This window comes from Sus scrofa, chromosome 8, assembly GCF_000003025.6.
Source record: "Sus scrofa isolate TJ Tabasco breed Duroc chromosome 8, Sscrofa11.1, whole genome shotgun sequence".
Taxonomy (NCBI): Eukaryota; Metazoa; Chordata; class Mammalia; order Artiodactyla; family Suidae; genus Sus; species Sus scrofa.
Window position 1 is genome coordinate 48102168 of NC_010450.4, and position 22538 is coordinate 48124705.

The 22538-nt window shown below is 43.8% G+C and overlaps 1 protein-coding gene across 1 annotated transcript in view; it reads left to right on the top strand.

The window, feature by feature from the left end:
* LOC110262100 (rap guanine nucleotide exchange factor 6-like) overlaps positions 1-22538 on the top strand; it is a 147444-nt gene that overhangs the window by 80597 nt on the left and 44309 nt on the right. Inside the window, exons 2-3 of the mRNA XM_021101306.1 lie at positions 9133-9203; positions 14572-14628. Coding sequence (XP_020956965.1) covers positions 9133-9203; positions 14572-14628 — 128 coding nt within the window. The remainder of the gene's footprint in view (positions 1-9132; positions 9204-14571; positions 14629-22538) is intronic.

Sequence of the window (22538 nt, forward strand, 5' to 3'; positions counted from 1 at the left end):
AAAAAAAAAAAAAAAGATACGCTGGAGATTTCCCCTTGTGGCTCAGTCGTAATGAACTTGAGTAGCATCTGTGAGGACACAGGTTCGATTCCTGGCCTTACTCAATGGGTTAAGGATCTGGCGTTGCCATGAGCCGTAGTGTGGGTTGCAGACTTGGCTCGGATCCCATGTGGCTGTGGAAGTGGTGTAGGGCAGCAGTTGCAGGTCGGATTTGACTCCTAGCCTGGGAACTTCCATATGCTGAGGTTGCGGGCTTAAAAAGAAAAAAGAAAAAAAAAGAGCCAGGGGCTAAAGGAATGTATCCGGGACGTGTTGAAGATGATCAGTAATAGAATCACCAGGTTTTCCTTGGTCTTAACATGTGAATTTGAATGAAATCACAGCCCTGGGGGATTGTCTTCCATTTGAATATAAATTGATAAGCTCAGAAAACAGCCTTCATGTGATTTAAGGTTGAAATTGTTGTTTAAAAACATCTTTCAGGATTTTACTGAAAATGACACACTCCATGGTGGATTTTTCTTGTATTTCCCTGAAGTCTGTGATGATATAACTCTGGGATGTCAGGCACTGGAGGGCACAGGAAGTTTGTGTAGTGTAGAGTATAGCTTTTTGTCTTAAAAAGCTCTGGTGCTTTTAGGGTAGTGTGTGTGTATGTGTGTTGCAGGGGGAACTGGTTTAAAATAAGATTTTTTTGGAAGTTCCTGTTGTGGCACAGTGGTAACAAGCCAGACTAGTATCCATGAGGATGCAGGTTCAATCCCTAGTCTCACTAGGTTGGGGATCCAGTGTTACCATGAGCTGTGGTGTAGGTCACAGACGTAGCTTGGATCTGGCATTGCTGTGGCTGTGGTGTAGTGTAGGCTGTCAGCTGCAGCTCTGATTCAGTTCAACCCGTAGCCTGTGAACTTACATATGCTGCTGGTGCAGCCCTAAAAAGCAAAAAAAAAAAAAAAAAAAAAAAAAAAAAAGATTTTTCTCTGCTTGGGATGATGATGGACATGAAATGATGTAATGATTTTAATAGGAGTACTGATGAGCGCATTTCCACTTGCATTAGGGGAGGAGAAGGGACTCTGAGATGTCCTAAGGAAGGCAGTCTGAGAGAGATTAATCGTGTGAACAGTGGGCTTTTGGTTGTGAGGGCAGGTCCTGGAAGGCCGGTCGGTCCGCTCTGCCACCTGGTGGCCATTGGCAGAATTGCCTCAGCCTGTCTGGTACCCATGCTGGAATTTCCTTTTCCCCCCTTCCCTTCTGGTGGGGCTACTCTCTGGGGTCCAGTTTTCAGTGCAGGGTCTGCACACCACCAGCACTGCAGGAATGTGGCCCTTTTCTTTCTTTGCACCCAGTGCATCCACAGCCTGTTGCCAGATGCAGAAGTTAGAAAGAGGTGTAAAAGAAAACTGACTTCGAAGTGTTTGTTCTTTGATTGAGGAGACAAAGGCAAGCCTGGAAGGTAACACGTGAGGACCCAGTGTGGGTGGTGGAGGCAGTGACAGCTGTCACGGCTCAGGAAGGAAGTCCCTCCGGTGCAGATGGGGGCTGGAGAGTGCTTTTCCCCCTAGTGGAAGGGAGAGCCAGTGTATTTTGAGGGGTTTTGTGTTAGGCTGGACCCCAGGCTGCTGGTCATTCATGTGAAGGGGGTGCAAGGATTGCTGCTGTGGGGCTTTGTTGTGAAGCCAGCCTGGGGAGCTTTGGAAGCCGGTGGCTTGAGTGTGACAGGCTCTAGAGGCACAAGAGGGTCTTTGCTGGGGTGCATCCTATGCCCCCCACACCTGATATAAAAAGCTGGATGTATACAACAGACAATCCAGGCGCTTTCCATGTTTTATAAGTAATCCATTTGAGCTTTTTTCTTTTTGGGCGGAGATACATGAAAAGGCTTCATTGAGGTGTAAAAATTCTGATGTCGGAGTTCCCTGGTGGCTCAGTGGATTAAGTATCCAACATTGTCACTGCTGTGGCACAGGTTCCATCCCTGGCCCTGGAATTTTTGCGTGCTGAGTGCCACCAAAAAAAAACCTCTGATGTATGTAAGCTTCAGGAATGTTTAAAATTTTAAAATTTGTAACTTATGGCATTATTATGTACCTGTCTTCAGATCTCATGGGTAATAAAATCAGCCACCATTTTTCAAGGGTCTAGGTGTGCCATGTGTTGTCACAAAACTATGTCATTTTAGTCACACTGCCTCGCCAAGTAGACATTACCTTAGTTTGCAAACATAGCCTCTATGACACTTCCAGGGTCTTACATTTGATGCTAGAGCCGATGTTCTTTCCATCATCCTTTTTAGGATGGTTTTTGAATATGTTTTAGTGTAGAGACATGTGGGTTCTCCCAGGTAAAACTTTGAAGCTGGGTAAGCAGACAGGGCAAAGCATGCAGCCTTCTCCCCCTCCTGCCCCTCCCCCGTGCGGCTGTGGCCCTGAGCTTGAGCCTTAGTCTGGTTTTTAGCATCTTTGTTAGTGTTCAGACAGAACTCATTCCTGGTGCTCTTTGGCCTGGAAGGATCCATTACCTTCTTGTCTTTGGAGGGAGAGTAATTGGGTCAGTACAGTAATTGGGACAGTTGCTGGCTGTTATTACCCAGTCTGGGTCAGCTGGGGCTTCAGGACACCCCTGCGCCTCCCCTGGTACCAGCCCATAGCTGCCTGATGCTCACTGTGTGGGCTCCAGAGGCCGTGGACTGTAGCGGTCTTGGCCTTTGTTTCTTTGATGGTTGAAATACAGTCTTTTTAAAGGAATCAACATTACTTCTGCCTCTTCTTCTTTTTTTTTTTTTTGCCTATGGTATGCCACAGCCTAGTGTAGGATCTCAGTTCCCAGACCAGGGATTGAACCCAGGCTGCAGGGGTACAAGTACCAAGTCCTAACTGCTAGGCCACCAGGGAACTCCCCACAACCTTAATTCTTGTTTTAAAAAAAATTGTCGTATAACTGGAAGGTTGTACCTCTGACCACCTTACTGTGTCTGATTACGGTTTAAGTACATAGCTTTATATGTAAGACAGAACTCACTTTAAAGGAAAAGGATCTTTTTTTCCCTCATGCTATAGTGCAAAATATGCCCTGCCCCCCCATTTACAGAGAGTCTGTTATGTGGGCACAGTGAGGGATGGTTTTCCTCTCTCAGCTTTTCAAAGACCATGTTAAAATACACAGAAGGTTGTTAGCTAGTCCCCAGACAGGTAAAGAAGGGAAATGAAACCCCAGTTTCCAGTGAATTCTTGGTTTGCTCTGGTGCCGACTATGCACTGAGTGAGTCTCTGAGGAGGTATTAGAGAAGGTACCTAGGTGGAGGGCTCTCCCAACTTCTTTCCTGCTAGACCTGGCCTGTACTTACTCATAGCCCCAGCCTGAGCAGAGATCTCTGGTAGGCTGTGAAGAGGCAGTTCTCCTAAAGAACTTAGAGGCTGCATTTTTTTTTCTTTTTCTTTTTTTTTAAATGGTCACACCATGGCATATGGAGGTTCCCAGGCTGGGGGTCAAATCAGAGTTGCAGCCCCTGGCCTACGCCACAGCCACAGGAATGCCAGATCTGAGCCGAATCTGTGATCTACACACAGCCCATGGCAACGCTGGATCCGTAACCCACTGAGCGAGGCCAGGGATTGAACCTGCATTCTCAAGGCTACTAGTTAGGTTCCTTACTGCTGAGCCACAGTAGGAACTCTCAGAGGATGGTTTTGAGTTTCAATACATAGTTTACATTGGGGCAAAAAAAAAAAAAGTCTTTTTCATGAAAACTGCATTCTAGTTGGTCAACTACTGGGCCACAGTGGTTTTATGACTTTTCTCTGCCTTCACATCACATCTATTTTTGAAAAAAGGATGTCCTTCCTAGAAAAGGCCTATTGTTCTGAAAGATGCCCCTTCTGGTTAAAGCAACATGTTCCTGTTTGTATCCAACCCTAGAGAATTTGGGAGGAAAATAGCCTACCTTTTTCAGGAGGCTTTAAAGTAGCAATGGTCTTGTGGGCTTTGTGTTAGGAGGTACAGTGGAAAGGTTAGAAGGTTGTTTGCAGATCAAAGTGTCTGTAGTCAGAATGATTCAGGGTTTTGTTTTGTTTTGTTTTTCCCCTATACTCTAGTTTGTTGAAATGGCACTGTGAGTGTCTCTTGTTTGAGTGGGGAGAGGGAAGGAGGGGGAGGGGGGAAGGGAAGGGGGGGGAGGGAGGGAAAGAGGGAGGAGGAGAGAGAAAGAGAGAAAAATCTATCTAAGAATGTAACTCCTTGGCTAAAGGGGAAGCTTGCTTGGGGACGCTGCTTGGGCAGCAGGGCCAGATTTCTGGTCTGTTTGGAGAGCAGGACTCTTTAGCACCTCCTCTGCCTTTGCCTTTTCTTGCTGGGTGAAGGCAATTCCATGCCTGCTCAGAGGTTATTTTAATAAAGGCCAACCAGGAGGGGAGAGGAGGGTTGGGAAATGGACAAGCGCCAGGGGTGGGCAGGAATCTCCGACTGCCTAGAGGTTTGTTTGCACCCAGGAAACGCACATGCCCAGCTCCCTGGGGAATGTTCCAGGTCCCACTCCCCTGTGTGTTCAGATTGTCTTCCTTTAGCTTTTAGCCCAGGACAGGGTGCCTAGGGTGGGAGTGAAGCAGGGTCACTGGATGCCTGGGGAGAGGGTAGAAAAAATTGATAGGAAGATTCAAAAGGCCCCATTTGCCTCTTTTAAAATATGGCTTGGTCCACCTTGCCCCTGGGAGTGAGGAGAAGAGCGTGTCTTCCTCTTGCCTTACTGGCCACCTCTTAAGCTTAGGTAAACCCAGCATGTGGTCACTGGGCTCCTTACTGAGGGGAAGCCCAGCCACAGAGTCACAGAGCTGGCCTGTCCTGGGGCCTCTGCTCCGTCTTCCTTCATCCGGGATGGGCTGAGAGCAGAGATTGCCCCCTGCCTTCTAGACATAAATTTCTAAACATTCTTTCCATTCATTCCTAAGAAGGGACCTCAGGGTGAGGTGCATCCAGCTGTAAAGCCATCTATTCTAGGTAAATGAAACTGCCTTCTAGGCAACAGCTCTGTGTACAGTGACCCTGTCTGCTCCGAGGGCTTGCCGGCTCCTTGCGGTACAGGCTGGGAAAACAAGTTTCTTTTGAGCCAACTAAGAGTAACAGAAGAAACTGTGGATGTGATTGTGAACTTCACTTTAGAAGCCCGAAGTCTAGCTAAATCTCTGAAATACACAAAACGGCTGCACGGGCATACGTTCCTTGGTTCATGAAGGTCATGATCATGCAGGTCATATGTTCCTTGGTTCCTGTTGCTTCAGTGACATGCCTTTCAGCTGGCCCTCTCTCAGAACATTCTGATTATATGAGATGAAGGTGTTTTATTTATGTGGCTGCACACATTCAGGAGAGAAACCTGCTTCTTGAGTCTGATGGTGCAGTGAGGGTCCACGCACATGCTCGGTTTGTGTCCAGGCTCAGCCAGGGCTTCTGGACTCTTCCTTCACTCATGTCAGGGGCTTAGCAGTGAGAATAGGCAGTGGTCCTCCACATTTTTATTAATAATACATGGTCTTTAATTTGCATGTTGTAATTTTACATATTGTCTTAAGATAAAGAGATGTAATGGTTGTGGTTACTGTTCCTGGATGTATCCTCTGTAATCATGCAGGTCATACATTCACACTCCGAGTTGTTAAGTGACAGGCGTGATGTAATTTATTCAGGAAGGTGACCCCTGTCCAACTAGGAAGCCCCATCATGTTAAAGAGCAAGAGATAAGAGATTAAATAGTAAAGTGCAGTTTCACCAGGGAACATGCTTTTACACTTTGCCTTTGCATTGGTGGTGGTGTGGAGGAGAAGCAGCACAGTTATGTCGAGGCCATAGTCTATCTTTTACTTTTTAGGGCCACACCTGTGGCATATGGAATTTCCTGGGCTAGGGATCAAATGTGAGTTGCAGCTGCTGGCCTACGCCCAGCCATAGCAATGCTGGGTCTGAGTCTTGTCTGCAACCTACACTGCAGCTTGCAGCAGTACTTGATCCTTAACCCACTGAGCAAGACCAGGGATCAACTCACATCCTTATAAATACTAGTGGGGTTTGTCTCCACTGAGCCACAATGGAAACTCCAAGGCTGTCTTTGAAGGGTTGAGGCTGTTCTCTTCTCCATTCTGTTCCTAATCTCCCAGATTCTTGTTTGATGGTGTTTCTTTTATGCTTCTCCCTTCTCCAGCTTTTGAAAACTCCTATTTCTTTCTACTACTTTCCCAAAAAGATTTGTTTTGGTCACTGTCATTGTGCCTGATGAGTGTTAATGAAGGTAAACAGTCTTGTCTGTTTGCTTAGGCAGAAGTGCTGTAGGTCTTGGGCAGGTTATAATGGGCTGAGAGGTAATTCAGTGAAAATAAATCCAAGACTTTTGTATTTGATTCGGATTATAAGCTCTTCACAAATGGGAGGGTGGGCTTTCTGTACTTTTTTTTTTTTTTTTTTTTTTTTTGTCTTTTTGCGATTTCTTGGGCCTCTCTCGCGGCATATAGAGGTTCCCAGGCTAGGGGTCTAATCGGATCTGTAGCTGCTGGCCTATGACAGAGCCACAGCAACTCAGGATCCCAGCCGCGTCTGCAACCTACACCACAGCTCACGGCAATGCTGGATTGTTAACCCACTGAGCAAGGGCAGGGATCGAACCCTCAACCTCATGGTTCCTAGTCGGATTCGTTAACCACTGCGCCACGACGGGAACGTCCTCTGTACTTTTTAATGACTGCAGGTAGCACACATATTTATAATATCTAAAATGGAATCTGAACTTCAGGATTATTCAGAAGAACTTTACATCATAAGTATTAAAGAAAGCTTCTCATTAATTAGGACTTTTTTTTAATTGGCTTTCCCTACCTGCAAACAGTATGTTATGACTGGGGTATGATTGCTTCTAAAGAAGGGGTTTATTAGATTTAGGAATGCACACTGTTAACTGGATGGTGGGAGAACTTTCTCATTGATATTCAGTTTTTAGGTCTAGTTTTAGAATTCAGTCTATTAAAAAAAAGCCCCAGACTTTAGTGTTGATAAGGAGAAATTGTGAGTCTTCCGACATTGCTGAGAGGGCTATAGATGATATAACTACTTAGGTAAACAATTTGGCAGTTCTGTGAAAAGGTGAGCACAGAGTTCACCATGTGAACTAGCAGTTCCACTCCCAAATATATACCCATGAGACCTGAAAACAGATGTGTACACAAAAACACATGCACGAGAGTTCATAACAGTGTTAGTCATACCAGCTGGTATGAATAGTAAGTAGGAAAACCCCAAATGTCCATCCACTGGCCAATGAATGGGTAACAAAATGTGGGATTTCTCTACAATGGAGTATCATTTGGCAATACGGAGGAAGGGTTTGGTACCTGCTACACTGTAGAAGAACCTTGAAGGTATTAGGCCAAGTGAAAGAAGTCAGTCTCAAAAGGTTGTGTATTCTGTTGTGAGATTCCATTTATATGAAATGTCCAGGACAGGCTGTTCCAGAGACACAAAGTAAATTAGGGGAACCAGTGCTAATGGGTATGGGGTTGCTTCTTCTGTGATTAAAATGTTCAGGAATTATGATGGTGAACCATTGAATCCAAGGATGGACCACCAAATTATTCACTCATGATTAATCTTGAGTTCTGGACGCATCTCTAGAGGGGAGGACGCAGCCTGGGTGGAGCCAATGCGTGACGGGGGCCTGCCCACTGGGTTGGGCTGTGTGCAGTGGCCCAGTGCCTTGGTGGTCTCCCACCAAAAAAAAAAAAAAAAAAAGATGTGTGACTTATATATTTTGGTGGAGCTATTACTTTATTTTATTTTAAATTTAATATTATTGGAGTACTCTTACAGTGTTGTCAGTTTCAGGTGTGCAGCCAGGTCAATCAGTCATGCATATAAATATATTCATTCTATTTTCCCATATAGGTTATTACAAACTATTGAGTAGATTTTCGTGTGCTTTGCAGTAGGTTTTTGTGAATCATCTGTATTATACAGAAGTGTGTATGTGTTATTCCCACCCTCCCAATTCTTCCCTCCTCCCAGTGTTTTACCTATGGTGACCATAAGATTGGTTTTGAAATCTGCGAGTTCATTTCTATTTTATAAATATGTTCTTTTGTATCATTTTTATTAGACCCCATGCAGAAGTGATATTGTATGCTATTTGTTTTTGTCTGACTGACTACACTCAGTGTGATAATCTCTAGGTCCATCCATGTTCCTGCATATGGCATTCTTTCATTCTTTTTTTATGGCTAAGTACTAGAGCTATTACTTTAAAAAGAAGAGGGTAATTCTACAAATTTTAAAAAATATATTTGTTTTAGATTTCAGCTAAGATTTGGGGGAGGAGTAAATATCCACTCGTATTCTCGACATCAAAATCTGCTAGATACTCACTGGTGACTTAAAATACTACAGTACACTCAAAATTATATAATGTATATCAACTATACCTCAATAAAAATAATTTATTTCTTGCTGGCTTGTCATATAAATGAATGTAAGCAGGATTTTGAATTTTTACTTGCTCTGAGCTTTCGTGAATAACCATGAATCTTTTTCTGTATATTATAATAGGACCTGGATCTTTTTTAAAAAGATTATTTACATTTAAATATTTCTACATATAAGAAATGTCATTTGGTAAGAACTGAAAGAAATTTGAATTCATGCTCACTTTTAAATATAGTCATGAAGTAACATGCATTAATTTTATATTGGCTAAGAATTATGATGGCATTGGCAAATATTTTTACTTTAAAATTAATACTTTATATTTGATATTTTGATGTAAAAGATGGGAACTAGGGGATAACTTAAGAGGAATTTATTTTCATAATTTCGAGCCAACTTAGTTTATATTTTAGTAGCTTTTGTGTATGTCCCAGAGGCAGTCATAATGGATGACATGCAGTTCAGCATTTCCTGAATAATGTTCCTACTGAATATAGCATAGGGAACTATAGCCAGTCTCCTGAGATAGACCATGATGGGGGAAAAATAATAATGTGATTTTTAATGTCTAAAAACTTTAAAAAAGCCATGTTTAATTTGGTCTGTAAATACAATGACTTATTTTAGAAGCCTCTTTTCCTGACAAGTCTGATAATTTCTATCCTTTTTTTCAAACAGGATCTGGAAATAGTGTATTCCTACCTGCATGGGATGGAAGCCTTATCGAATCTGAGGGAACATCAGCTTCGGTAAGTCATTTTAAAAGGAGTAATAGGGCGCTGGGATTTCCTGTGATCGTTTGTTAGTGTTTCGAAATAGGATTAATGATAACTTACGTAGGAAAGCTCTCCCTGGTCTAGGCTCTCTGCCTTGTAAGCTTTACTCTCATCTAAACATTTGTGGTATTTCTGCCCCAGTGATCACCCCTCCCCTTCCTGTCCCTCTCTCCGCCCTTTCCACCTAAGGTGATAATCACCGCTTGGTGAATGTACCAGAAGGAGCATTATTTGCCGTTCTGGCAAATAAAAATCTACTTCTTAGCACCCAGATACATCAGAAATCAGAATGTTTATAACTATTCAAAGAATGGGTCAGTTCACTAATTTAGTTTTAGGTCTTTGTATGTAATGTATTTATTGCATTAAGTTGACTGTCCTTTTCTGGGAAACACAGTTTATACCATAGTTGTTTTTATATGGTCCACTCATGTAAAAGTCTTATCACTTCTCTTATACAGCAATCCAGCAACCTTATTTACAGTTATCTGGGCTTTATGGAGAGATCAGAAACATCATATACAACCCAGTGATTTTACCTTAACTATTACAGAAAATAAAGGACCCTAAGAAGATGCCTTCCATGTAAACATCAGCTAGGACATTTGGGAAGTTTTTTGTTTCCTCTAATTCCAGCTACTTTTGATACCAGCAGTTTTTAATTATGAAAGGAATACTTTTTCTATGTATTTTCCCTTTATTCTTTAAACACTAATTAATTTGTGAGCATGTCAGTTTCATATTTAGTTGTTAATTGAAAAAAGTATCAAGAGGATTGAATACTTCTAAAATTAAATTTTTAATGAAAATCATTTAAATTAAAGTAGATTGTAGGTTAAGTGTTTAAAAATTCAGTCATGTTTTATTAGAAAGGGCAAAACCATTGGGAATTTAGAAGATGGCTCGAGTTCAAGCAAGGATAATTTCTAAAGTGGATAACTTTCATTTTGATAACAGCTATCCTAAGAAAAAACTGTATTGTTTAATTGAATGCAGTTAACCTGCAAATGCAAATGAATTAATATGCAGATGTAAGTGTCACATTGCCATGTGCTTAGAAAACTATTCATTTGATATAGTGATGTCTGTAGTATATGTGGATATAAAATTATTTAGGTAACAGTAATTCTGCACAGTAGAAAAAGGAACTTTCTTAATACCTCTTATGAAAAATTTCAAGATTATAAAAGTAGAGATAATACAATAAAGTCCCATATACCCACCAGCCAGGTTCAGAACCATCGATTTTCTGCTGTTTCAAGGGTAAATTTTGGTTAGAAATAACTGATCACTTCAACAGTTTAGTTTAGTGTATTAATACCTTAAAAAGGTCTCTATCTTGGAGACCATTCAGCCTTGTTTGTTGGCGTGAACTTACAGAGAGACATCTTTAAGATGTTTATGTTATTCTACTTGTGTTGAAAAGTCATTTCTTTCTCACCTTTATGGAAATCATCAGCTGACACTAACTGAAGTCCTTTTTTAGAACAAGATCAGGATATCAAAATGAATAGTAGCAAGAAAAGAGGTACAGATAACACTCAGTGACTTGGATGAACTGCCTTGTACTAACTACCATTTCTGGGGAAAGGCATCTTATTTAGATAACTGTTTGCTTTGAATTTTATAAATAAAAGTTTTACCCTTGGGATTCATAGACAACAGTTAAGGCTTGACCCATAATACAGTTTTCCAGTTTTAGAATTAAAAAAAAAAAAGCAGCTCTTGATCAAGATTGGCAGCACCTGTTTATTCAGGTTTGGGCAGCAGGACGTTCGTCTTCTGGGAGGAGAGGGAACCCTCCTTGGGCACCGAGGGACCATCCCCACACACAGGCAGTGCCTGGATCCTAAGCACTTTCTGACGTGCAGTTAATTGGCTGTGTTGCAGTAAGATCACACTCTGTATTCAGTGGGAAGGTTTTTAGATCTTCATTTAAAAACTGAATGTTTTTCCCACACAATTTTTTCTAGTGTTTACTCCCTCGATCCATATGGACTAGAAGCAGCATATTTGCCAAAGGGGAGGAGGATGTTTAAAGCAAAAAACCTGTATAAAGCAGAGTAATTGGGGCATGCAGTGTCAGAAACAAGAGCCTGCTGAACTATATGTAGATTCTCCAGCATTCTGGATGAGCATCATGATTATACAGGCAATTTCAGATCATTCAGAAACAACTAAAATATGGCTAGTATATTCCTTAGGAAATCCGGGAAGACCAGTGGGCTTTTTTTTTTTTTTTTTCTCTTTTTCTTTTATGCCTGTACCTCAGCACATGGAAGTTCCCAGGCTAGGGGTCGAATTGGAGCTGCAGCTGCTTGCCTACGCCACAGCCACAGCCACACTGGATCAGAGCTGCATCTGAAACCCACCCTGCAGCTTGTGGTAATGCCAGATCCTTCCCACTGAGTGAGGCATGGGATGGAACCTGCATCTTCACAAAGAATAAGTCAGGTCCTTAACCTGCTGAGCTACAGTAGGAACTCCTCAACATGCTTTTGGTAAAGCATTCCTTTACAATGTTGCAAGACGAAAAAAGCATTTCGGTACTTTTTCAATGTATTTGGAACATTGTCGTATAGACGATTTTATCGTGATTTTCCATGACACTCGTTACGTTTATTTGTGCAGCAACAGCCATTGATTATATGTCTACTATGTGTCAGACACCCAGGTGGGCCATGGAGATTCAGCCGGGAAGCAGACCCTGCTGTCACAGAGCTCATGTTCCTAGTGGGGCAGAAGCGTTGGTGTGTGGATCAGTGTCTTGTTCACGTTAGCGTGTCGGGCGTGGTTGGAGTATGCACTGGGCTTGTTGACTTTGTGGTCAGTGCAGCTGCACAGAGATCTTGGTGGTGCCACATGTCCCAGGCTTTCTGTCTTGGGAGGGTGAGTGAGTATGGGATCCTGTGCACGGTCTGGGGTGTAGCACTGTGTGTTCAAGGATAAGGAGGTGGGCTTTTCTTCTAAAGGCAGTAGAGATGGAGAGCAGGGCTGTGATGCCAATGTGACTTACTGTTTGGTGCTAGCTCTCTGGCTTCTAGGTGAGGACAGACAGCGGGTGGGCACAGAAGGAGCAGGATCTGCACTTGTGGCCCTGGTGAGAGGAGCATGGGAGGAGGACGGCCCAGGCTAGGTTTTCACAGGGAGATGGTGAACACAGTCAGCATGGGAGGATGTATTTTGGAAACAGGACCTGGCAGAAAGATGTGATATGAAGAAAAGAGAGAAGTCAAGGAGCATGACGCCATGATTTTTGGCCTAAACCATCGGGAATTTTCCAATTTGTGGGAAAGCAGCTTTTAGGGGAAGAAGTGTAAGATTTGTTTTGGACACTTTGGACATGAGGCAGCTGTTACACAGCTGGCTGGTGGCTTCACTGAGTAGACGTTTAGGTGCATGGGTCATGGTGAGAGGGTAGGTATGGGACATGGCTTTGGAAAGCATCAGCTCATGGATTAAATTTAAAACACAGGGGTTCCCTGGTGGTGCAGTGGGTTAAGGATCCAGCATTGTCACTGTAGTGGCTTGGGTCACTGCTGGTGTGAGTCCCATCCGTGGCCTGGGACCTAATGCATGCCACCCCCAAAAATGTAAAACAGACTGATGAGGTCTTGTGGTGTAGAGCAGAAGGGCTGATAGCCCCTGGAGAGGATGCAGGTGAGGAGTGGCCTAAGGAGACAGAAAAAGGACTAATAAATTACGAGGAGACTAGAAGATGTGGAGAAGATAATGCTGTAAGGAAAAGGGAGTTGTCCAGTGCTACTAAGAGGCGGCATTGACATAAGGTCAGAAAAGATTGAAATAACACAGAGGATGCAGATAAGTTTTTTTTGAGGGGGAGTTGTTTCTGGGACCAAATAATGGAGGAGTGGATGGAGGGTGAGAGAATGGAGACCTTGTCCTTGTATAGACAACTCTGAAAGGAGAACTTCTGTCAGGGGAAACCAGAATGTGGAGAGCAGCTGGAGGGGGTGTGGGGCAGGGGTGTTCCTTCCCCCACACAGTGGGTGATGGATTCTCACGTGGGTTTACGTATTAAAGGAAGCAGTTCAGGAGTGAGGGGGACTAGGTGGTAGTGTGGCAGGCGAGCTTGCAGGGGCGCAGGGCCTGCCGCAGAAGGACCGAGGGCCAGTGAGATCAGGATGGAGCCTGCTATGTAATTTAGGGTCTGTGAGTAGAGCTGTGGTCGTGGGAAGGGCAGGGAAAGGAGAACCCAAGAGACCTGTTTCTAAGTGAAAAATCAAGAGGATGTGGTGTTCATTGGATTTGCAGACAGAAGAAAGATGTACGTGTCTTGGTCCCAGTGTTTCACAGATTGGGGCTGGGAGCCTCACTGACCAAAATAGGGTGCTCTTAAAATAACCACTTTGCTCTCCAGCCTCTTCTACTGCCTGATTCTTTCATAAGAAGGGAGGCATTTGGAGTTCTCACTGTGGCTCAGCAGGCTAAGAACCTGGCATAGTGTCTGTGAGGATGTGGGTTCGGTCCCTGGCCTCGCTCAGTGGGTTAAGGATCTGGTGTTGCCAAAAGCTGTGGTGTAGGTTGCAAATGCAACTCGGATCTGGCGTTGCTGTGGTTGTGGTGTAGGCCAGCATTTGCAGCTCCAATTCCACCCCTGGCCTGGGAACTTCCATATGCAGTGGGTCCGGCCCTGAAAAAAAAAAAGGAAGTCACATTCTCTTGCATTTCTGTACTTCTGGGAAATTTGAGTTGGGCTTAATATAACGGGATACCTTTTGAAGATGCTGTTCTTGAGTAATTTTCAATATTTATAACATTTATTCATGTTTTCCATAATTTTCATATTTTTTCCCCATCAGGGGTGAATCAGCTGAAATAACAAATCTTTTAAGTTGTAAAGCACTCATTTAGTCATTAGTCATAAAAATACTGACTTCAGTAAAAGCCTACTTCTGTCTGAAATTCTATACTGTTCAGTATCGTGAATGTTACAGTGTGAATGATGTTACTGCTTTTTAAATTAATAGGTTTCCTTTCCTAATTTTTGGGTTCCTTCTCATTTTCTGTTTACCTCGGAGAACATTAACTTGTCCGAGCATCATGTATGAAGTATAAAACATGAACAGTGTTGTTCCCTACAAAATAAACACAGCGTCCTGGTGTCTGACAGAATGTTTCTTCTTTAGCATCTCTTTACCAGGTTTCCTTTGACTTCATTTTATTAACCTCGGCACCAAAAATATTTGTCTTGAGGCTAATGAATGATTGCGACAGTTCATAGTAGGCAATCTTCACTTTCTGCCTGATGTCTCATTTGAACTCTTGGCATGTTTTTCATGGCGGTGTTGAACTCAGGTCTTTGTGTTTTGTTTTCCAGGTTGATGTGTGAGACTGTGAGATACGAAAGACACGAAGCCAATGAAGTTCTGTACTAGTAAGTGTCTCCCTTGTCCCGGCATAGCATGTGATGCAGCGCTTAGTGGCTTCCTAGGCAAAGAAGCTCTAGGAACAGCTTGCCATGATAGTGCTATCTTAGCTTTGCTTTGGCATTTATTTCATGATTTAGAAATGGGGAGCTGGCAACTATTTCATGTCCTAAAGTCAAAGTCGACAGTCCTTCGATGATAAATTCGTATCCGTAGCTTTGCATCTCTCACAGGTGGCTCAGAGATGCTCTTTCCCATTGTGGAGTATTTTGACTGGTCCTATTATGGCATGAGGATAGTGGATAGTCTTCCCACGGGGAAGAAATAGGGATCCCCACAGCCACACCAGATGAGAGCATAAACATCACACTTCATACTTTCAAAAACAGGAGAAGGAGCTGCCCGCATCTCTTTGGGCTTAGTTTCTTCCTTAAATCATATCGATGTTCCTTTTAAGATGTGTAACACAATTCTTGAAAAAAAGTACAGCTAATTTTGTAAAGAAGGTGATTAACATTCAGGAGATAAATATTTGGTGTATTAAGGTTACACCCACTCTGATTTACTGGGCATGCTATTTTGTTCATGATGTTTGCTATGAGTGGCTGTTGTTCTGTTGACTCTCCTTTCTGTTTTTCAAAGAACCTACTGAACAATTACTACTTTCCATGCATATTGTAAGGAATATTTATTGAAATAAGTAAGATACAGCCTCTGCCCTCAAGGAGACTATTATCTTTTGAGGGAAGTAAAATAGAAAACAAACAAACAAAAGTGGAAAACAGCAACAACAGGAACAGACCAAACTATCCAGCCAAGATAACTGAGACTCTAGGTATTCATAGAAGGGGTGTAGGGGAGGGTCTCAGAGGAGTGGCTCTTTGTTCTCAGTCTCCTAGTGTGTCTGGTGGTCTCAGGAGGCTTTCTTGGCAGGAGAAACTGTGTGTACAGGGACTCTGAGAGGTGAAGGGGCCTGGCCTTGCGTTTTGAACAGTGTGGCAATTTAGTGCGAGTGGCTTGTGGTATGTGAGGGTCGGGAGAAGAGGCATTCACTCGCTTGTGAATGACTTATTTAAAAAAAAAAATCATTTTTGAAGTTCCCTGGTGGCTCATCAGGTTAAGGATCCTTTGTCGTCATTGCTGTGGCTACAGGTTCAATCCCTGGTCTGAGAACTTCCACATGCTGCGAGTGCAGCCCCAAAACAAAATCATTCTCAATTCTTGAAGAAACTGGAAATGAGTCTTTTTCATCCTTAATTACATTCTATTATGGAAAATTACAAATGTTCACAATATTGGAGATAGCATGTTGGTGTTGGGTTCCTTGCATAGATTTTTCTGTGAAACTAGTAAGTGAATAAAGACCTCTGAGCTCCTGTTAAACATAGCTCTTTAGACTTGTGCCTTGACAGCAAACGGGGCTTCCATTCTGCACTTTCTGGTCGGCGGGGGTTGTGATGCTGTGCACTGGCTGTGACCTCTTTGTCCTCCTGGGACCCTCGGCGGTGGGCTGGGCAGGGCTGACTTTGAATTCGGTCAGTTTCTGGACATTTGCAAGTTCCCTTTAGCATTTCTGGTGCCCATTTTCTCTAGATGAGGAGCAGGAATCTGTGAAAATGAAATGGCAGCATGAAACTCTGAAAGGCACAGATTTGTGCAATTTTTTCATGACCTCTTGGAAGTTTTCAGAAGAGTTAATTTTGGCTCCTCTTTTATTTATATATTTATTTATTTTAATTTTAATTTTATTTGTTTATTTATTTATTTTTGTCTTTTTGCCATTTCTTGAGCTGCTCCCGCAGCATATGGAGGGTCCCAGGCTAGGGGTCGAATCGGAGCTATGGCTGCCAGCCTACGCCAGAGCCACAGCAACGCGGGATCCCAGCCGCGTCTGCAACCTACACCACAGCTCCCAGCAATGCAGGATCCTTAACCCACTGAGCAAGGGCAGGGATTGAACCTGCAACCTCATGGTTCCTAGTTGGATTCATTAACCACTGAGCCACGACGAGAACTCTTATTTTCTTTCTTTCTTTCTTTCTTTCTTTCTTTCTTTCTTTCTTTCTTTCTTTCTTTCTTTCTTTCTTTCTCTCTCTCTCTCTCTCTCTCTCTCTCTCTCTCTCTCTCTTTCTCTTTCTCTTTCTCTATCATCTATCTATCTATCTTAGGGCCACACCCACGGCATATGGAAGTTCCTAGACTAGGGGTCAAATCAGAGCCCTGGCTGTCAGCCTACACCACAACCACAGCAACACAGGATCTGAGCCTCATCTTTCACCTATACCACAGCTCTCAGCAACGCTGGATCCTTAATGCACTGAGCGAGGCCAGGGATGGAACCCACAACCTCATGTTTCCTAGTCGGGTTTGTTTCTGCTGCGCCACATTGGAAACTCCTGGCTTCTCTTTTAAATTTGGCAAATTGTCCCTCAAGCCCTTGGAGGTATCCTCCAACCTTGGAGGATAAGTCCTTGCATGGACTTATTTTCCTTTCATTCAAAAAGTTTATTGAGTAACTTCATAATTCCCAAGATAGCATGCCTTCATTTCACTATAAAATTGGATTTTGTAAATTTAAGAATGACTACACTGTCAGCCTACAGAGTTTTTGGCTTTACCAGTTCTTCAGTAGTTTAAATGTTTCCCTCTGCTCGTTAATTGAACCAGCCTGGTTAAAAAAAAATTATGTCCACTTATCCCTCATATTTTCAAAATACATGTATTTTCAGAATACTTTAATATATCCAAAATAAAGTATTTTCAAAATAAAGCTGAACTACCTGCAATAGTTCCGTCGGTTTTCAGAATTTTTATTGATGTTACTGATTTATCTTATTTGTTGGTTGTAAGCCCTTATAATTTATTGAAAGGAGACTAAGGATTTTCTGGGAAACTTGATGTTAAAATAATGCTTTTTGCCCTTCAGAGTTTTAGTGATAAAAAGTGAAGTAAATTCCTAACAATTCAGAACTTTCAGGAAATGGAACAGAAAGTCACTCTTTACTTTTGAAAAGGATTCTTTTTGTAAGTGTGGGGATGATTATATACTTACATATAATTAAGTATTATGAAGTGTATACTTTTATAATACAGTCCTGCTGCTTTGTAGGTTAGACATATATATTTAAGCTCCTGGTAGACCCCTTTCTAAAATAGCTCTATACTTCATGCCTGAGTGCACTTTGCCCATCTTTTGACCTTGACCTGGTGCTTGGGTTGCACACTGTGCTGTACAGCATTAACTCTTCTGGTAAACTTACTTTGTGGCCTTACAAAAATACGTACTACATGCTTTATCTTTGAGGTTAAGCTTAGAGCCCCATCACAGAAGCAAAAAAAAAATTAAATGTTTTGATAAATCCCATAGCAGAAGTGAAGCCATATATTGTGTATCTGAAAGGTCTTCTGGGTCTTGGGGCCATTGTGAGAACTTCTAGTTCAAGGTCTGGACACTTCTCTGCAGGATATCCCACCTCACTGTGATGGGGGAAAGAGGGCTGAATGGGGCTGTCCCATGGGGCCCTTCAAGTCCAGATTGAGAAACTCTGGCCCAAACCAGCAGCTGGATGCCTACAAGGGGCAGAAGCTCCTTTCTGTAAATAGGTCGAGTTATTCCTGCTCTGGTTGTTGGTATAATTGTGCATTTGAGAACACAGGTGTATGTCAATAATAAAAGTACAGGAACAGGGGGTGAGAACGAGCCCTGAACTTGGGCAGGGGGCTTCCACCAAGAGGCTTTGGAGGGGAGCCCACGGAGGGCCAGGTGGGTGAGGCAGAGGGAGACACTCAGAAGTCATCCTGCTCTCTGGTTCAAACTTCAGTTGGATGGTGGGGCTGGGGCAGCAGACAGAGGAGAAACAACAGGTGTTTTCCGAGTTTGCTTCTGGGTTACTGGCCCTCTGGGGCCCCTGCTAGTGGTCTCTGTCTACTTCTTTATTGGAACTTTGCATGGTCTTCATGTTACTTCCATTCTGGTCTCTTAGCTGGAGGAGTGCAGTTCCTGGTCCTGGGTGGTGAGAATCCTGTCTCCATTCCCCCTAGTCACCTGTGGTTCCGTCATTTGAATGTGGTGAAACACTCTTGGGGTGTGATGCAGCCTCTTTTTGCAGATAGTCCTGATGTTTGTGGTTTTGCTTGTCCCTGACCACCCTGTGGCTGCCGTGTTCCCCCCGCCCACCCCAGTGGCTTCCTCACCACAGTTCTCTGGATGTCCGCCAGTCACCCACTGCTGCCCACATGGAGCAGCGGAAGGGAGCTCCTCCCCCTCGGCCTTCTGGGGAGCACCCACACAGCTGCATCTGCTCTGCTCACACAGGAGAAAACCTGCTGTATGCCCGGTGCCCTCCTTATGCACCAACTTCTGGTCCCGGTTGTTGCTTTTTCACAAGCGGACTGTTCCTTCAGTGTCCATTGCTTGACACCGCCCTCCCCAAATACACACACGGACATGGGTGGATTAGCTGCTATTTGTGGCTGGCGGGATATGAATGTCAAGCTTAGTGTTCATGCGGTGGTCACCCCTAGCCCACAACCTGTCCCGCTCTGTTAGGGCACTTCCCCCCCCCCCCCCCCCCCCCCCCCCCCGCCACAGTCCCTCCTGCCTTCTCTGCCCCTTTTGCAGCTATATTTGCTGGTTGGGTTCCACTTGTTTTCACATAGTATTAAAGCTGAATAAAGTAGCTTTTTCCCAAGTTACTTTTTTGCCCTCTGATGATCCTTTGTGCTGATTCAGTCCCTTTTCTTGTGGTTTATTCACTTATTTCCCTCCTCTTCCATCAACTTGGAATTGACCCGTTTAGAGGCCTCCTGCTCTGTGAACAGGGAACCTGGAACAGCACTGACAGCCCTTCCATATGGAGACACTGCCACCTGGTGGACAGTTGCGATATTGCTAAAGTGGTTCTTTAAGCCTGGATTCTTTTTTTCCAGCTCCTGGTAAATTGAAACTCTCATCTTTGACTTTCAGACACTTTAATACCATACCTAAGTTTGCGTCTGAATAGACACTACTAATTCGCTATTAAGGAAGTATCTGAGCGCCCATGGAGTGTTATATAGTGTGCAGATTGGGCGTACTGATGAGTTAGAGGAGCTTAAAAGCTAATGGGGAAGGAGTTCCTGTTGTGGCTCAGCAGTAACGAACCCAACTAGTATCCTTGAGGATCCCTTGCCTTGCTGAGTTGATTAAGGATCTGGCATTGCTGTGAACTGTGGTGTAGGTCATAGATGTGGCTTGGATCCTCTGTTGCTATGGCGGTGACACAGGCTGGCAGCTGCAGCTCTGATTTGACCCCTGGTCCAGGAACTTCCATTTGCCCTGGGTGCAGCCCTAAAAAGCCAAAAAAAGGCTAATGGGGAAGCCCCTAAAATAAACACTGCTGACACTGGCAGCTGCTTCATATGAATAAGTATGAAGCACCCTGGGAACCCAGGAGGATGACTCACTTACTTGGAAGATACTGAAACATTTCTCAGGGGAAGTGGTGGTTAAACTGGAATTTAAAGGATGAATAGCAAGTTTTCTGGGTGGAAGGTCCCCTTTACGAGCTGGCACAGCAAGTTTGTCCAGCAGGTTTTTCTGGGGCCTGAGGCGTAGGTGGGACCAGGTGTGTGGTGGCTCAGCAGGTACCGCCTGGAGCCCAGGATGTGTGGGGCTGGGAGCAGAATGGAAAGGGTTGGGTCACTTGTGAGGAACCAGAACCTCAGCAGGACTGCATGGCTGGTGTGAAAGTGTCCGCTCCTAAACCTGTGCTTTTGCGCGGCAGTGTGGAGCTGCCTTCAGCTGCTGTGCCGCCAAGGGCTGGACTCTCCTGCTAAGGAACCGAGAGCTGCCCTGGGAAGTGCCTGGTGATCTCGATTCCCTAAGCTGGTGCTGACTGAGACCCAGGCGTTCCTGCATGCAGCACCCAGGCCCGCCTGTAGGTGGAGGAAGATACCCAAGTGGCTTAGGAATGAGAGCTATAGAGAAACTAGCAGAAATTAGATGGGGTGAGTATTTTGAGGTTTGGGAAACAGTGAGTGAGAAGATCACATTAAAGATGGGGTGTAGGTGTGTGTGATGTGGAAGGCGCGCTGGGAGCAGCTGTGGGTAGTGCCGAGGGGCAGGGCGGAGAGAGGGGCCAGGTCACGGGCTCTTCCTGTCCTGCCAGCTGGACCTGCCCTTCTGGGTCAGCCTGGGGGGAATGGGCTGCAGGGACCTCTCAGTCCTCATTGCTTCTGGGTCCTTCTGTCTGATCACACTGAGCGGCAAAGTGCTTGCATTACAGTGGCCTGTTTATGTTTTGTTTGCTTGTTTTTTTTTTTTTTTTTTTGGCTTGATTCATTTCCTCCTCCCTGTTGGTGACATCACATTCAGAGGCCCTCAGAGTGTCTTGTTGCACACCTGGGCTTTTGTGGCTTTCACATGTTGCTTGAAGCATTGGGGTGGGGGGTGGGGAGGTTGGAGTCAAATCAGTACCCCTTCATAGAGCTCCATCTAATGTTTGTAGGTCCTTTCTCCGAGTCCGTGAGACCTGCCTTGCTGGATGCACCTCTTTAATCTTTGGGCTTCCCTTTTCTCCCTGTTCCTGGTGATGTAAGACTATGGTATTTGGAAATGGCAAGTTAGAGTTTATCCAAGATTGCCATGTCAGCAACCCTCGGTGGGATGCCTTAGCTCATAATTTTAAAACATAAGACAACTATTTTGAGAAAAATTAAAATGACATGAGTGAATAAAGCAGATGCAACTAGTCACATCAGTAAGGACAGGATTGTAGTTTTTTCTGCCATTTGTTCCTGTTGGGGTTTGATTTTAACTTGACAAGCCCTGTACATAAGAGCGACCCAGGTTGTTGTTTAGAAGGTGAAGTGATGGATCTGCTGCCAGAGGACCGGTCCCGGGGAGCCTGGGACCACACAGTTTTGACTGGCATTCTAGGTGAGTCACATGCTCATCAGAGCTTGAGAACCACTAGACGGAATCAACTCCCAGGGTGAGTCCTAGGTAATAGGATTAATAATAACTGTTATTATACTAGTCAGCTTCTGTTAGCCTGCCACATTGCCCGTATGTCTGCAAGTGAGATCTCAGATTCATTCTGCTTCCCTCTAAGTGTGGAAAAGTTCAGTGCTGTTGCTGCTAGGTTCTCCTCCTTCACCTTTTCTTAGAAAACACACAGCCATCGCTAGGCCTGCACGGAGCCACCAGGTGGCAGCTGCACTGAGGGGAGTGTTTGCAGAGCTGGAGGGGAGGCAAGGTGTGCCTCCTGTTGAAACACTGCCTGCCTGATGCCTCTCTGCGAATGAGAGACTGAGCGGGGAGCCTGGCCGTTTCTCATGAAGTCAGGAGAATTTTCTGGCTGATTAAGTAAAACAGATTTTTTGGTGGCATCTCACAATAGGGAATTTTCAGACCAGAAACCAACCTTGGGGTACAGGAATGAGGAGAGGTGGAGGGGAGGATTTCCTGGCTTGTGGCTCTTTCCAAAACATCTTTAAAATGAGACTCAGTGTTTTTGTATTCTTAGTTCTAATTAGTTTATTTTTGTAAAGCATGAATATTTTAATTTTTATTGAAGTATAGTTGATTTACAATGTGCATTAGTTCCAGGTGTACAGCAAATGATTCAGTTATACATGTATATCTATTCTTTTTCAGATTCTTTTCCTTATAGGTTATAAGATTATAGAGTTTCCTGGGCTATATCCTTGTTGGTTATCTGTTTTATCTATAGTAGTGTGTATCTTTTCATCCCAAACTTCTAATTTATTCCTCCCTTCTTTTTCCCTTTGGTGTCCATAAGTTTGTCTTCTATGTCTGTGAATCTATTTCTATTTTACAAATAAGTTCATTTTAGATTCCATGTATAAGTGGTATCAAATGATATTTGTCTTTCTCTGGGCATACATCTTTAAAAGAGACAACTCAGTAATAAAG